Source organism: Biomphalaria glabrata, chromosome 2, assembly GCF_947242115.1.
Source record: "Biomphalaria glabrata chromosome 2, xgBioGlab47.1, whole genome shotgun sequence".
NCBI lineage: Eukaryota > Metazoa > Mollusca > Gastropoda > Planorbidae > Biomphalaria > Biomphalaria glabrata.
The window spans coordinates 30401501-30415182 of record NC_074712.1 but is presented as its reverse complement, the minus strand read 5'-3'; the positions used below and the strand labels follow the sequence as shown (position 1 = coordinate 30415182).

At 33.3% G+C, this 13682-nt stretch overlaps 3 protein-coding genes across 8 annotated transcripts in view; 1 reads left to right on the top strand and 2 right to left on the bottom strand.

Annotated features, from left to right (window-relative positions):
* Nucleotides 1-9352, bottom strand: part of LOC106071032 (sperm-tail PG-rich repeat-containing protein 2-like) — a 98584-nt gene extending 89232 nt beyond the window's left edge. Inside the window, exons 1-6 of one of the 2 annotated variants that reach the window (XM_013231060.2) lie at nt 9216-9352; nt 8089-8274; nt 7525-7643; nt 6448-6597; nt 5647-5811; nt 4361-4588 (exon numbers count right to left, since the gene is read on the bottom strand). In XM_013231060.2, coding sequence (XP_013086514.2) covers nt 4361-4588; nt 5647-5811; nt 6448-6597; nt 7525-7643; nt 8089-8200 — 774 coding nt within the window. In that variant the 5' untranslated portion in view covers nt 8201-8274; nt 9216-9352. Of the gene's footprint in view, nt 1-4360; nt 4589-5646; nt 5812-6447; nt 6598-7524; nt 7644-8088; nt 8275-9096; nt 9165-9215 lie in introns of those variants that run through there. The other variant, XM_056020007.1, reaches the window with a different exon arrangement.
* LOC106077997 (netrin receptor UNC5C-like) overlaps nt 1-13682 on the bottom strand; it is a 505747-nt gene that overhangs the window by 365727 nt on the left and 126338 nt on the right. The window lies entirely within an intron of this gene.
* The window catches only part of LOC106077399 (short-chain dehydrogenase/reductase family 42E member 1-like), a 283344-nt gene continuing 279100 nt past the window's right edge, over nt 9439-13682 (top strand). The window contains exons 1-2 of the mRNA XM_056020027.1: nt 9439-9615; nt 12881-13060. Coding sequence (XP_055876002.1) covers nt 12899-13060 — 162 coding nt within the window. The 5' untranslated portion in view covers nt 9439-9615; nt 12881-12898. The remainder of the gene's footprint in view (nt 9616-12880; nt 13061-13682) is intronic.

Here is a 13682-nt window from a genome sequence, read left to right as displayed (position 1 = left end):
ATTTAACAACAGAATTCTGTTGAACGCACCGATGACCAGCCATCTCTGCTTCTCCCACGAGCTGGTCATCTATTGATTGATTCCAAGGCTTCGCTTCAAGCTTTCAAGAACAGTTCTCGACTTCGAATACTTCTGACGTGTAACAGCGAGGATCTGACCACTCATCCTGTTTCAAGATTCTTACTAAACTATCCACATATATTAGTAATGTTTTGTGGGGTGGTCAATGCATTTCAGCAACAGAGCGCGCATGCCCAGTGTCTGTCATGTATAGACTGAAATCTAGTCTATCAGTCTGTCTGTGTCTGTCACGGAAAGACTGAAATCTAGTCTATCAGTTGTGTTGACACTGTGAAATGGTGCTCTCATAAACTTGCCCGGATGTGGACGGGACTTGGTTTATAAACAGTACACGACCAGGAGTAAACACAGAGATAGACGCCGTACACACAGGACTCGAGGGAGGCTGAAAGAGGAAGAAATATAACAGGAAAGAAACAGAGAGAGAGAGAGAGAGAGAGAGAGAGAGAAAGAAAGAGAGAGAGAGTAAATGAGTGACCTTAAAATAAAAAAAGAGAGAAAGACAAAGTGAGACCTTGAAGTAGGAGAAAAGCGAGAGGCCAAAAGACATAAGAGAAAAGCGAGAGGCCAAAAGACATAAGAGAAAAGAGAGAGGCCAAGAGGCATAAGAGAAAAAAGAGAGGCCAAGAGACAAAAGAGAAAAAAGAGAGGCCAAGAGAAAAAAGAGAAAAGAGAGATGCCAAGATACATAAGAGAAAAAAGAGAGGTCAAGAGACATAAGAGAAAAAAGAGAGGCCAAGAGACATAAGAGAAAGGAGAGAGGCCAAGAGACATAAGAGAAAGGAGAGAGGCCAAGAGACATAAGAGAAAAGAGAGATGCCAAGAGACATAAGAGAAAAGAGAGAGGCCAAGAGACATAAGAGAAAAGAGAGAGGCCAAGAGACATAAGAGAAAAGAGAGAGACCAAGAGACATAAGAGAAAAGAGAGAGGCCAAGAGACATAAGAGAAAAGTGAAAGGCCAAGAGACATAAGAGAAAAGAGAGAGGCCAAGAGACATAAGAGAAAAGTGAGAGGTCACGAGAGATAAGAGAAAAGAGAGAGGCCAAGAGACATAAGAGAAAAGTGAGAGGTCACGAGAGATAAGAGAAAAGAGAGAGGCCAAGAAAGACGTTGAAAAACAAATATAAAATGCGAGAAAAGGAAAGAATGACGTGTTAGAGTACATAAGAAAACAAAAAGGCCTCGAGTAAAATGGGGAGAGTGAGTTTGTTAGAGAACAAATGAGAAAGAGAGGGGAGGGCGGACATAAACACATAGAAAGTTATATTTAGGCCTAAGTACAAGAGAGGGTCCAATGTTATGTAGGTCTGGGATCTCACAACTACTCTAAACGACCATTCGTATATAAATATAAAAAATATAATAAAAAAAAAAAAAAAGACAAATTCTCAAATCCTTTGTGAAGCTGTTGACTTTTTGTAAGAGCGTGTATACTTTGCACTTTGCTCATAATAACTAAAGAATGAAAGATAGAAAAGGAACATTTGTTACCCTCCTCAATTCTCCCAACTCACACAGAAAGAAAAAAAACGTGTTACGCGCGTGTATAAATCTACTGTGAGTAGGGCCTAATAAAATTCCAGTTTGGTGATGCAAATCCAGACATGACAACATTAGACAGTAGTCTAGACTAGAACATTGCATCTAGACCTATGACAACATTAGACAGTAGTCTAGACTAGAACGCAGGATCTAGATCTATGACAACATTAGACAGTAGTCTAGACTAGAACACTGGATCTAGATCTATGACAACATTAGACAGTAGTCTAGACTAGAACACTGGATCTAGATCTATGACAACATTAGACAGTAGTCTAGACTAGAACACTGCATCTAGATCTATGACAACATTAGACAGTAGTCTAGACTAGAACACTGGATCTAGATCTATGACAACATTAGACAGTAGTCTAGACTAGAACACTGCATCTAGATCTATGACAACATTAGACAGTAGTCTAGACTAGAACACTGCATCTAGATCTATGACAACATTAGACAGTAGTCTAGACTAGAACACTGGATCTAGATCTATGCTATAGAAGAGTCTAGTTTGGAGATAAGCTTATACTGCCCATATATCAAAACTTAATAGACGGAGCGCATAATGTTCCTGTACGTCAATTTCTTTAGTTCACTCTTTACTGAATACATGCGGGAATACCCGCTGACGCGTGTTCAAGAATTTGCAAGCTGATAAGAGGAATTTTAAAAAACAAACACATCCAAAAAACAAAACAGACTTGTTACTGCCCACTCTCTCAAATTAAGGACAAGATCAGCTCTGACTCTTCAAACATATCTACAGTCTATTTAGATCTACAATCTAGTTAATCTCTTCGTATTAATGAGCGAATTGCCAGCGTGCAAGTTCAAGGGGAAGTAAAAACATCTGTTGATCTAACTTTGTGATTATGGATTATTTCCCTATTCCACCAAACCAGTTTTAAAAGTCTATATAAAGTGAACTCTCTAGTCTTATCATTAGACTCGCCACGCACTGAGAGTTTTGAAAGGTAACGATAACCTTGAGTCTGCCGAGTTACTGGTCAAGTAAAAGAACTGACCACCCAGTGGACCAACAGGGAGTATCTTGTTAACAAGATCGCGAGAAGGAAAACAGGGGGGGGGGGGGGGGGCAGCCTGAGCCTCACAACGCATAGATACCATCCTGGGCACCTGTACTATAAGTCTGGATTGGATACAGAACAACTGTTGGGTGGTCTCATGAACACACACACAGGGCACGTACAAGGACATGGTGACATGAAGCAATATAGCTTAAGACTTTCAAACACAGCGGAGGAGGGGAGCGCAGTATTCTGTTAATCCCCAAACTCATATATAAATAAAGGTTATAAAGGGTTATCTTCAAGTGGCTTTGATGCCAACACCATAAGTTAAATTCAAATAATATCTATATCATGTTTAGGAATTCAAGTCCCCCACTTAAAACACTGACTCTAATAAGCCTTAAATATATATTTCTTATTAATTATAATCTTTAATATCTTTGAAAAATTTCCTTCAACCAAAAAAAAAACAACAAAAAACACAAGTTTGCTGCTAACTGGTTTCTGTAAATGGATGCACTTAAGTCTATCTTGCTTTAACAAGCCACGAAGTTTCACATAAAAAAAAACAGTGAATTGTTGAATTATTTAAATGTTTGCTGTGGTGAATGCAGTAGCTATTTTATTGTTATGCTTATTACAAGTGTCTCAAAGAACAACAGTATACTTATATTTATATCTATGTATTTGAAAAGGCAGGTTTCAATATTATCAGAATGAAATTCTATCAAAGACAAATGACAGAGAAGAATGGAGAAAAAAGGTTGACAGATCTTGTGTGGTGCCACAGCGGTCCAGCAGACCAAAGGATAGGTGAAAGTGAATGTGAAGCTAGATGTAAACCTGGCCTAACTGATGACTTATAATGAATATCTAATTGATCTAATTGTTTTGTAAAGGGTCAATGTCTTATTCCTTAAGAAAAAAAGACTTTCAGTAAAAAAAAAAAGTCCTTTCCTTTAAGTGTTCTACACTCCTGTGATATGTACTACATTTCACGCGATAATATGAAAACCTACTTATTAATTGTTGTTTTAAATTATGTCCAACTTTTATGCATACTAAAAAGATTTTTTCTCTTTAAAAAAAATAGCAAACATTTTTCGTGTGTAAATATAGTACTAAGTATAACAGAACTAACATAACAATAAAAATGTAAAAACAATATTTTTTTGTACAAAAATCTACAACTGCTTGCATAAATGTGTTAAAAATATGGTACATTTGTATCTTCCCTAATAAAGAGCCAACCTTGTTTGTTACTATTAATAGTGAATAGTTGTAAAAGTGGTGTATTTTTATGAAAAAACTGCTTGCATAAGTGATTTAAAAAATTAGATTTTTCACTTTCAGAAAAGAAAAAAGTAGCCGATGCATCAAAACTTTGAATGATCTAAAATATTATGATGTCGGATTTTCACTATCTTTTCTAGTTAATGAGATCTAAACGGGACAGACAGACAAACATTCCACACAAAACTCATAGCGTCTTTTCCCCTTTCGGGGGGCCTCTAAAAATGAAACCACCAAAACTACTTGATCATATTAATACAGTTATCACAATTCTAAAATGAATGCACAAACTTTGATAAATGTGAAGCATTCATGCAAAAAAAAAAAAAAAAAAGCAAAAGATAAACATTATGTTCAAATTCATTCATCAAATGAAACAACACAAAATCACAATTTGCCAAGATGTTACCTTTTTCTCCACTTCTTTCTGCACCAGTTCATGGTATCTGGGAAGTTTGGCTTCAAATTTCATCACTTCCCCTCCTTGGATGTTCAGGTTCTCTGGTTTAGCTGTGTGGTCAGTGAAAGGGTCATAGTCCCCAGGCCCGGGCCCAGACTTGCCGTAAAATTCCATTCTCTTGGATGAAAGTTTCCCAAAGTGAACACCTTTATAAGTTTTAGTGGCTGCAGACTCAGGCTGTGTTCAAAATAAAAATATTGAGTGGGAACTATTGTAATGAGCTCTACCATTATTTACTATTTTATATCAGACAGACAGAATACACAGAGGCCAATGCTATATCAGACAGACAGGGCACAAGATACACAAGCCTATCTTATATCAGACAGACAGAATACACAGAGGCCAATGCTATATCAGACAGACAGGGCACAAGATACACAAGCCTATCTTATATCAGACAGACAGAATACACAGAGGCCAATGCTATATCAGACAGACAGGGCACAAGATACACAAGCCTATCTTATATCAGACAGACAGATACACTACACAGGCCAATGCTGTATCAGACAGGATACACTATACACAGGCCTATATCAGACAAAACACACTATACACAGGCCTATATCAGACAAAACACACTATACACAGGCCTATATCAGACAGGACACACTATACACAGGCCTATATCAGACAAACAAGATACACTATACACAGATCTATATCAGACAAACAAGATACACTATACACAGATCTATATCAGACAAACAAGATACACTATACACAGATCTATATCAGACAAACAAGATACACTATACACAGATCTATATCAGACAAACAAGACACACTATACACAGGCCTATATCAGACAAAACACACTATACACAGGCCTATATCAGACAAACAAGATACACTATACACAGGACAAGACAAATAAAAATTCACTTGGATTTCAACCCAGAATGTTGAGCATTTATAAGCACTAGACCAACAAACCCTATATTTTCTTGTATGCCTAATTGAGATGGCTTCCTGGTCAAGTGGTATGCACTATGAAATGTCCCCATGATGGACCAGAGTTCAAATCCTGCCCACTTTTATTACTTGCTGCCCTGCAGGCAGTTTGGCTTAAAATTTTGTATAATTTTGTAGCTGAAGGAAAGTCTGAATAGTCAAGTTGTATAACAGTTTGCATTGTTAATGATTCTTGAAAATTGTTAGAGACTTGGAAATGTCCTAAAGGAAGTATCAAGAGACTGATACACTCACATAGGGTACATATATCAACTTACCAACGCAGGCGTGTAATATGCCGGCCCAATGGACGTGTCTTTGACTGGTGGGTCCTGTTTCTTCAGTGTACCATCTTCACATTCCTCATAGCCATAGGCCTGACCTTGGGTTGGTATGGAGGGGGCCTCTGGTTTGCGATGAAATTTCACTCTTGTAGACTTAATCTATCCGTTAGTATCAATACATGTATAATTCAGATGTGTAATTCGACAATAATAGAATCACTATATTAAAGTATATTGAATTTAAAAAAAAAAAAGTGCTTTCTATAATCAGATGTAAAGTATTTAAAAAAAAAAACAATGAAAAATTTGAACATTAAAAGCCTACTGTAGATATAGTACTTTTTATGCTTAGAAATAAAATATTTAATTTTGAGTAGCTATACGAATTTGAATTCACACAAATAAATTAATAAATGCGGACAATGAATTTTCATTACCATCAATACATCTATAACGACTAGAAGATTTAGTCTGAACATTTACATAAGCACGTCTTTGTTTCGTGTATTTTTTTTTTTATGTTTAAAGGGGAACAACTTGGATAATTTATGTAAACAATTTAGATTCACGAAATTATCTCCCATGATGTATTTTTAAAAATTGTTTTAGAATTTAAAATCTTAAGTGGCTCATAATAAGTATCTATCTATATTAATGATTATTAATAGCAATGTATTTGTCGATAGATATACAGATATAAGATAAATAGATAGATAGATATAAACATATAATGCTTCATAATACTTAATATATTTCTTAAAGAGAGGAAAGCTAAATTGAGAGAATATGACCCACCAGTTTCCCATCATCACCCATCACACCAGGGGCTGACCTAGATTTTCTGCCCAACTCAACATATGCATGTGAGGAGTAAGATCCAGGGCCTGGTGTATCAGAGACAGGATCTGCAAATCTTTTAGATTTATTGGCAAGAGACGAAGCTCCCTGTAAATAAAAGTATATCACTTTTAGCATTCAAGTCTACAAGAAGCTGTGATGATAAAAAAAAAACAATGATAATAATTTGAAATAATACAAACTTTATCTCAAGTGATTAAAAGATTTATAGGATCATAGCGTATTAGGAAAGCTTAAAGCATGCAAAGCGCAAAACAAAAACTATTTGTAAAAATATTTCTAATCACAAAGATTTATTAGATCTATTACAAACTTAATTACATGACTGATACAAACTAATTGATTCAATTACACTTTGTATAAGCTATTTTTTTTTAAAGTATTTTTCTGTGTTTTTCTTGTTTGGAACATCTATCAACTAATAAATAAATAAAACGTATATAATATAATGGAAATGTTGAATTATATTTTGTATACACTTTTGTAGCAAAGATTTATAACTTATTTGTTAAACAATGCTTAAGGTTATGAGAGATATTAATGAGTTTAATAATTAATGGAATTTGTAAGTAAATATAAAAAATTAAAACTATTTTAAAGTAGTCAATGCGTATAGCTTGACTTAAAAACATTTGCTTTTTAATGAAGAAAAACATTTTTTTGCCAATTTGGTTTTAACATTGAGCAATTTTTCTTTCCAATAAAAACCAAACAAATATAACATATTCCTGTTTTCGCAATGAACAAGATAATTAGCAATATATGAGATTCAGAAATCAAGCAAATATTTTCATATTTATGTTTCAAAAAGCAATTTGATTTAAAGGTATACATTGAATTAACAAGAAAAACTAAGCTTCCAGATTCAGACCATATCCTACTAAAAAAAATTATGTTGTAGGACTTGTGAGGATGACTATAATTATTAATTGTGTCTCTTTGTTGGGAGACAGACTGTTGTCCCACCATGCCACCAGTTACACCTAGTAATATAGCAAAAAAAGAGGCAATTACCTTGGCTCTGTCCTGAACTGTTGTGTCATAGTGCCCTGGTCCTGGAGCTGCTACTACTTGGTCTGTCACTTTTAAAAATGTTTCTCTGCTGGTCATTGACAAAAAAGGAGCATATCCATCTAGACATTGAAAGAACATTGTTTAACTATATTTATAAATACACTGTATACAAAACACATTCATCTGTAAATCTCTAGTATGACATATTGTACATCAATATAGGTGAAACTATTACAACTATACTTATTCTTATCTCGCAAGATCTTTATAAATTTGGGGAAAAAAGTCTCTCTAGAACATTTTCATTTACAAAATATTGCTAAATTAAGTAATATTTAAGACAGTGTATTATTGTTGTTTTTGCATTTATATATTCAAATCAGTATTTTGAATTGTAGATAGATATCATTAGATCCTAAGAACAAAGACTTTTTTCATTTTGTTTTCATCAAGTGCAACAATCATTCAATCTATGAATTTAGTGGATTGTAAGAAACATGAAACTAAAAAAAATTATTGTAATCTGATGTTTAACTGTACAAACAAATATAACCACAAGCCTACCTGTTCTAAGTTTAGATTTCTGAAGTGCAGCTGCATCATAACTGCCAGGACCAATGACGTCTGGAGTGCATCCAACTTTAAAGTTTATATCACGAGGTGCTCTATCATACATTCTTAGTTATAGATGAATTCTATATAGATTCTATGTATAGTTGTCCTTGTTAGCTATGTGCCATGCAGCAATTTCTTTAAAAAAAAAAGTAATACAACATTTGAAAGTCATTTACAACTAAACGAAAGAAATTTTAATTTAGACTCTATTTAAGTATATGAAACATGGCAGAATTTAAGTCATTGGTCAACATGCATGACTAGATGCAAGAGGAGTAGGACATTATCATCTTCTTTTTTGAAGTAACATCTGTATTTTATAAGATAAGATAAGAAGATATTATTTTACACTTTAAGTTTGCAATAGTCCACTTTCACAAAACATAAATAAATGAACTCTTAATGTTGTTTCTGTTCTATTTATGTGAATGTTTCTGTTGTGTTGCCTTTATATGAGAAAAGAGTCCTTGTAATCACAAAAAATTTCCATAAGGATCAATAAAGCAGTCTTAGTCTTAATAAATAAATAAACAAAACAAGTATTTACAAATAATACTAAGACTAATAATAGGCTATAAAAAGTATTTTAATTAAACTTATTAATAACCCTACCAATAGTCAAAAGTACTTAATAATAGTAATACTTTTAATACTAGATCTAGTAATAGCCTACTACTTACTAGTTATTAGTAATAGTAATATTTAAATATAATAAATATTATCATTTATACTAATAATTTTTGATAATATTAGTCTTATAAGTTAGTACAGTAGCCTCAGTAGGCCTAAGCCTAAGCTAATACTTAATAGTCTAATACTAATAGTGTATAAAATTATAATTATTTAAGATTGACTCTACTCTCTAGTCTTAGGTCTAGCTAGATCTAGATCTAGATGATCTAAAGTTCTGAAGTTAAACTTAAAGCTTCAAAAAGCTAGATCTAGATCTAAACATACTATTTTCGGGATAGAGCTATTTGTTAACATTTATTCAACTGACACGTAAATACAGTATAAGAATAATATTAATAATATTTTAAAACTCTTTAGTGAAAAAAAAAACTAGATCTATTTACCTGCAACACTGACGTTCACAGACTCTCACTGTAGTATATTGACCGCCATCTTGGTTACATCGTTGCTATGGTTCTGAACTTCCGCGCACAAAATAAGATCGATAGCTAGACGTTGTCGTAACATTAAAAAAGCAAAGTCCAAGCATTTTTGGAATTGGACGTTGTTCTAGTAGCTTCGAAACGTATAGACACCGTATCTCTAGTAGCTTATAACATCACAAGATTTGAACAGTTATTTGATCTGTAGCTTAACTTGGTGTACATATTATTTAACTTCGGCGAGATAGAGATTTTTTACGACAACCACAATCACAGCTTTGTCAACAATACGACGAACATACTACTACTAGTCAAGAGGCGGTATTAATTTTATTGTTACAAAACTAAACTAAGGACTAAGGTAAAAGTAAAGCATGATTATTAGAAGTACTAGACTTAGACTGTATCTAGTATAATCTAGATCTCGATTAGATATATGCTTTATAGTTTAGTCAAATTACAGTTCATCTAGATTCTAGATCTAGATCTAGCTACTACTGTACTTAACTGTACATACTACATACTTAACATACTCTTAGTTTACTCACATTCACATACAGTATGTCACATAGTATCGTGACATAGTCATAGACTTATGATAGACTGACTCTAGCTCACTAGCTGCTAGCTTAGTTAAGTTAGTAGCTAGATCTAGAAGAGTAGAGTGAGAGTCGTAGAGAGGACTAGAAGTTAGAAGAGGGTACTAGGGTAGTACTAGTAGTATAGTAGTAGTACCACTACTAGTAGAGCCAGACTGCTAGAGCGTAGAGTCAGTCACTCAGTGTAACTGTAGACAGTGTAGAGTCTAACTATATGAGATTATGACTGTCAGTACTGTCACTATGATATAGAATATAGTCATACATTATGAAATAGCCTAATTATAATAAAAAGTTTAAGTATTTTATTTTTTTTATTAATATTATTATTATAATATATAATTAATAAACTCTTAGTCTTAGTCGACTTTTTACTTATACTTAGTCTAGAGTCTAAATAAAGTTACTTAGTTAGAGTTAGAACTGTCTCGAGTTAGATTTCTTGAATCTAGGGCTAGAGTCTAGATCTATATATAATTTATAGGCTAGAAAACTTTGAGCAGCGGTTCTTGAACTGCGACCACTTTTAAGATTCAGCCTGACCATATAATCTTTTCTTCCAACTGTGCTTTTGTTGATGTTATAAAAATAAAATTGTAATCATAACGTAAACAACTGATATATACTGCCAAAACTTTATTTTTATTTATGAAACAGTATGTAGAATTATATTTTGATCAATATATATTTGCTTATAGTTAAATTATGAAAACTTAAAGTGTAATCATTACAACTTGCATTCATTAATTATTATTATTGTATTTTTTTGTATGCATATTCACCATATTCATGTTGTAAACTATATTGTCTATATAATGGGACAATTTGAAAAGCATGGCCATTGGTCTGAACCACCGTAAACAATGTTGCTTCAAAAATGTTGTGGATTGTATGTACAAAGAAGCCATAGTTGGTGTCAAGGTTAATCTTGTTTCTATTTCAACAGATCAGGAATTCTTGGGTTAGTCTTAGTAAGATCACAAAAATGTCATCTGCATCAAGTCTACTACTGTATTTAAATATTTGAAATCATTCTAATTTAGTTGCTTGGAACATCTATCCTCGAATGACAATCATAGTAAAAAAAAAACAAGCAATGCAAAAACTTTGTGTAGTGTAAAGTTTTACACATTGGAATAGGCAAATAAAAATCAACATTTCCGATTGTCTTACGTGACCCTTACAAACTGTAATTTACCCCCGAGTGGTCTAATCCACCAGATTGAGAACTATTGAGAATCTTTGAATTGAGTCTACTCTAGACTTTATATAAAAAAAAATAAACTGACCGGCTTTGCGCCCCCCCCCCCCTTTTTTTTTTATTCAAGATTTTGTGCCCCTCTTAGTAGGACTAAGAAGGCGAGACCCCACAGTTTGAGAAATGCTGCCTTACGTCAATATAGTATATAATATTAGTATAATAACAGATAATGACACAGACTTATTAACATCTGACTCTCAGTGTACAAAAAGGCATTATTTTCTTTGCTAAAAAATAAGATTAAAGACATTGATATAGTCCAAATGGTTATAAGGACAGAAAGTTCCTAAAAAAAAACATATGGTATCAGCTACAATGACGTAACAGGATTGAGAAAATAGTCTGAGGTAAAATTGTTAGATTCTCCTTGAGTGAAAACAATGTTGATGTTAAACTGTTTCTCTTTTAAGCTATAAAACACACACACAAAATTATTAATTAAGCTAAGAATAGGTTGTGGACTGTTTGACTGCCTTGGGGGTTGAGGTGAGACTATTAGTAATGTTTTCAATTGAAGAGGAGCACATTATATCTTATAAAATAAAGTTCCCCTTTCAGACTTTGCAATCTATAGGGCAGATGATGTTTAAATCATCTGAAGTCAGGTACCCATTGGGGTTGGGTGGACTCAGGGGCGCCCTAAAAAAATCCCTTGATTCAAATCTCAGTCTTCACTGCGATTCGAACCCATGACCTCAGGTTCATAATCTAAGCACTTAACTACTCAGCCTTACTACTCCATATCTTATGGGGCAGATTTGTTTTGGTTGTTTGAACTGTTTTTACTTATATCATGCTTCTCTACAATCTCTATTAAGACAATATTCATTTATGAGTAATTAAAAGTAATAATCAATGCAATTGTTATTATTGAAAATCCCATTACTTTACATCTAGCCAAGCACTAGTTCATTGACCTTGACATTGACAGCTTCTTTCCAAAATATTTACCATTCACAAGACCCTCTAGTAAACAAAAAAAAATGTTTGCAGGATTTAACACACTGAAAAAAATATTTCTACTTGAAAACACTTTTCTTCCATTAAGCCTATTCTTTCTTTTTATCTTTTTTTTTCTTTATAATTTATAGTGCATTTGCTATTCTATTCTTATCAAGATATATTCATCACTTTGGTGACACTTTGCTTAGTTTATTGAGGTGGGCTATAATATAGATCTAAAATATTTGGTGTTCATTATTGTAAGGGATGTAAACTGAAAGAGCCTAGCTTTAAGGATTAATTTCTATAATATTATATTTTATACTCCACAAATAGGGCCTACATTTTATAAAAGCTTACAAACCATTTGAATTTTCTCCTTGTATTGAATATGATTATTAGACCATAACTTACATTCTCTTCTTCTTTAAAATTATTCATACATATGGAAGAATATTGAAAATGAAAATAGAGCCTTTTTATCAGGCCAAAAATATGAACCAATCCTGAATAAGAAAAATTATTAGCAATAAAGAAAGTAACTTTGTAAATAAGCTAAGCTTGATTGGCCATCACTAAGGATATTTTTATCCTGTTGGTGTAGAAATATTTTTCTATTTAGCTGTAAATATGTTGACTCTGTTGGCTACACAGGAGGCACTCTCCCAGATTTCACCTGGGCTTGTTAAGAAAGTTGAATCACCCAGTAGCCTCACCCAATTACATTCAGTGTCCACGAAAATTGCCTTCCTTCATTCATCACTTCATTCACAGAGGTCAAAGGTTAGCGCAAGCATTTGGAGTTTGTTCTCAATATATTTCAGGACTTAGAGAAGAAGAAAATGACTGGGACAGGTGATAAAGAAGTTCATGTTGTCACGGGCGGTGCTGGCTTCCCAGGTTTCTCTTTAGGAAAGCAGTTGACAAAGAAAGGTCATCTGGTGCGACTTTTTGATATCAAAGAGCCGGTTTGGGAACTTGAAGATGGAATGGAATTTATAAAGGTAACTAGACTTTTATAAGAACCAAACTTACATTTTTAAAGATAACTAGATGTTGATGTGAACCACATTATTTTGGTTTGCAAAGCTGAATTTATAAAGGATTTTTGAAACATTTTTTTTTTGCTGCTGTAGTTTGAATTTTTTACTTGACTTAATTACAAGTTTACAAAGTTCCAAAATCTATAGATCTATCTCTCTATATTTTTTCCCTGCTGTTTAGATGGAAATCATGAATTATTTAAGTATACAAGTTAACAACTACTAAGCTATTATATTAGAAACTGAAACAAATACTTTTAAGATTGAAATTGAAAGGTTCCAACTGTTTCCTGATTCTTCATGCCTGAAGAGGATTGCATTCTAAGCCAAACCTCCTGCAGTCCAGTAGCAAAGATTTCAATTCATGACCATTGTGATGACAATCCAAAGTGTGCACCACAGGACTAAGCAATCACATGTGTATTTTATGATAATTACTAGCTGGATATGACAGATGACCTGCTGGCCTTAGTGTGGGTTTTACTGATATCAAATACACAATACTGAGAAAACTGTTTTCGTTTTCTAATAGAGATAAATTTAGATATTTTAAGATATTTTAAAATGTATTTTTAGGGCTTGA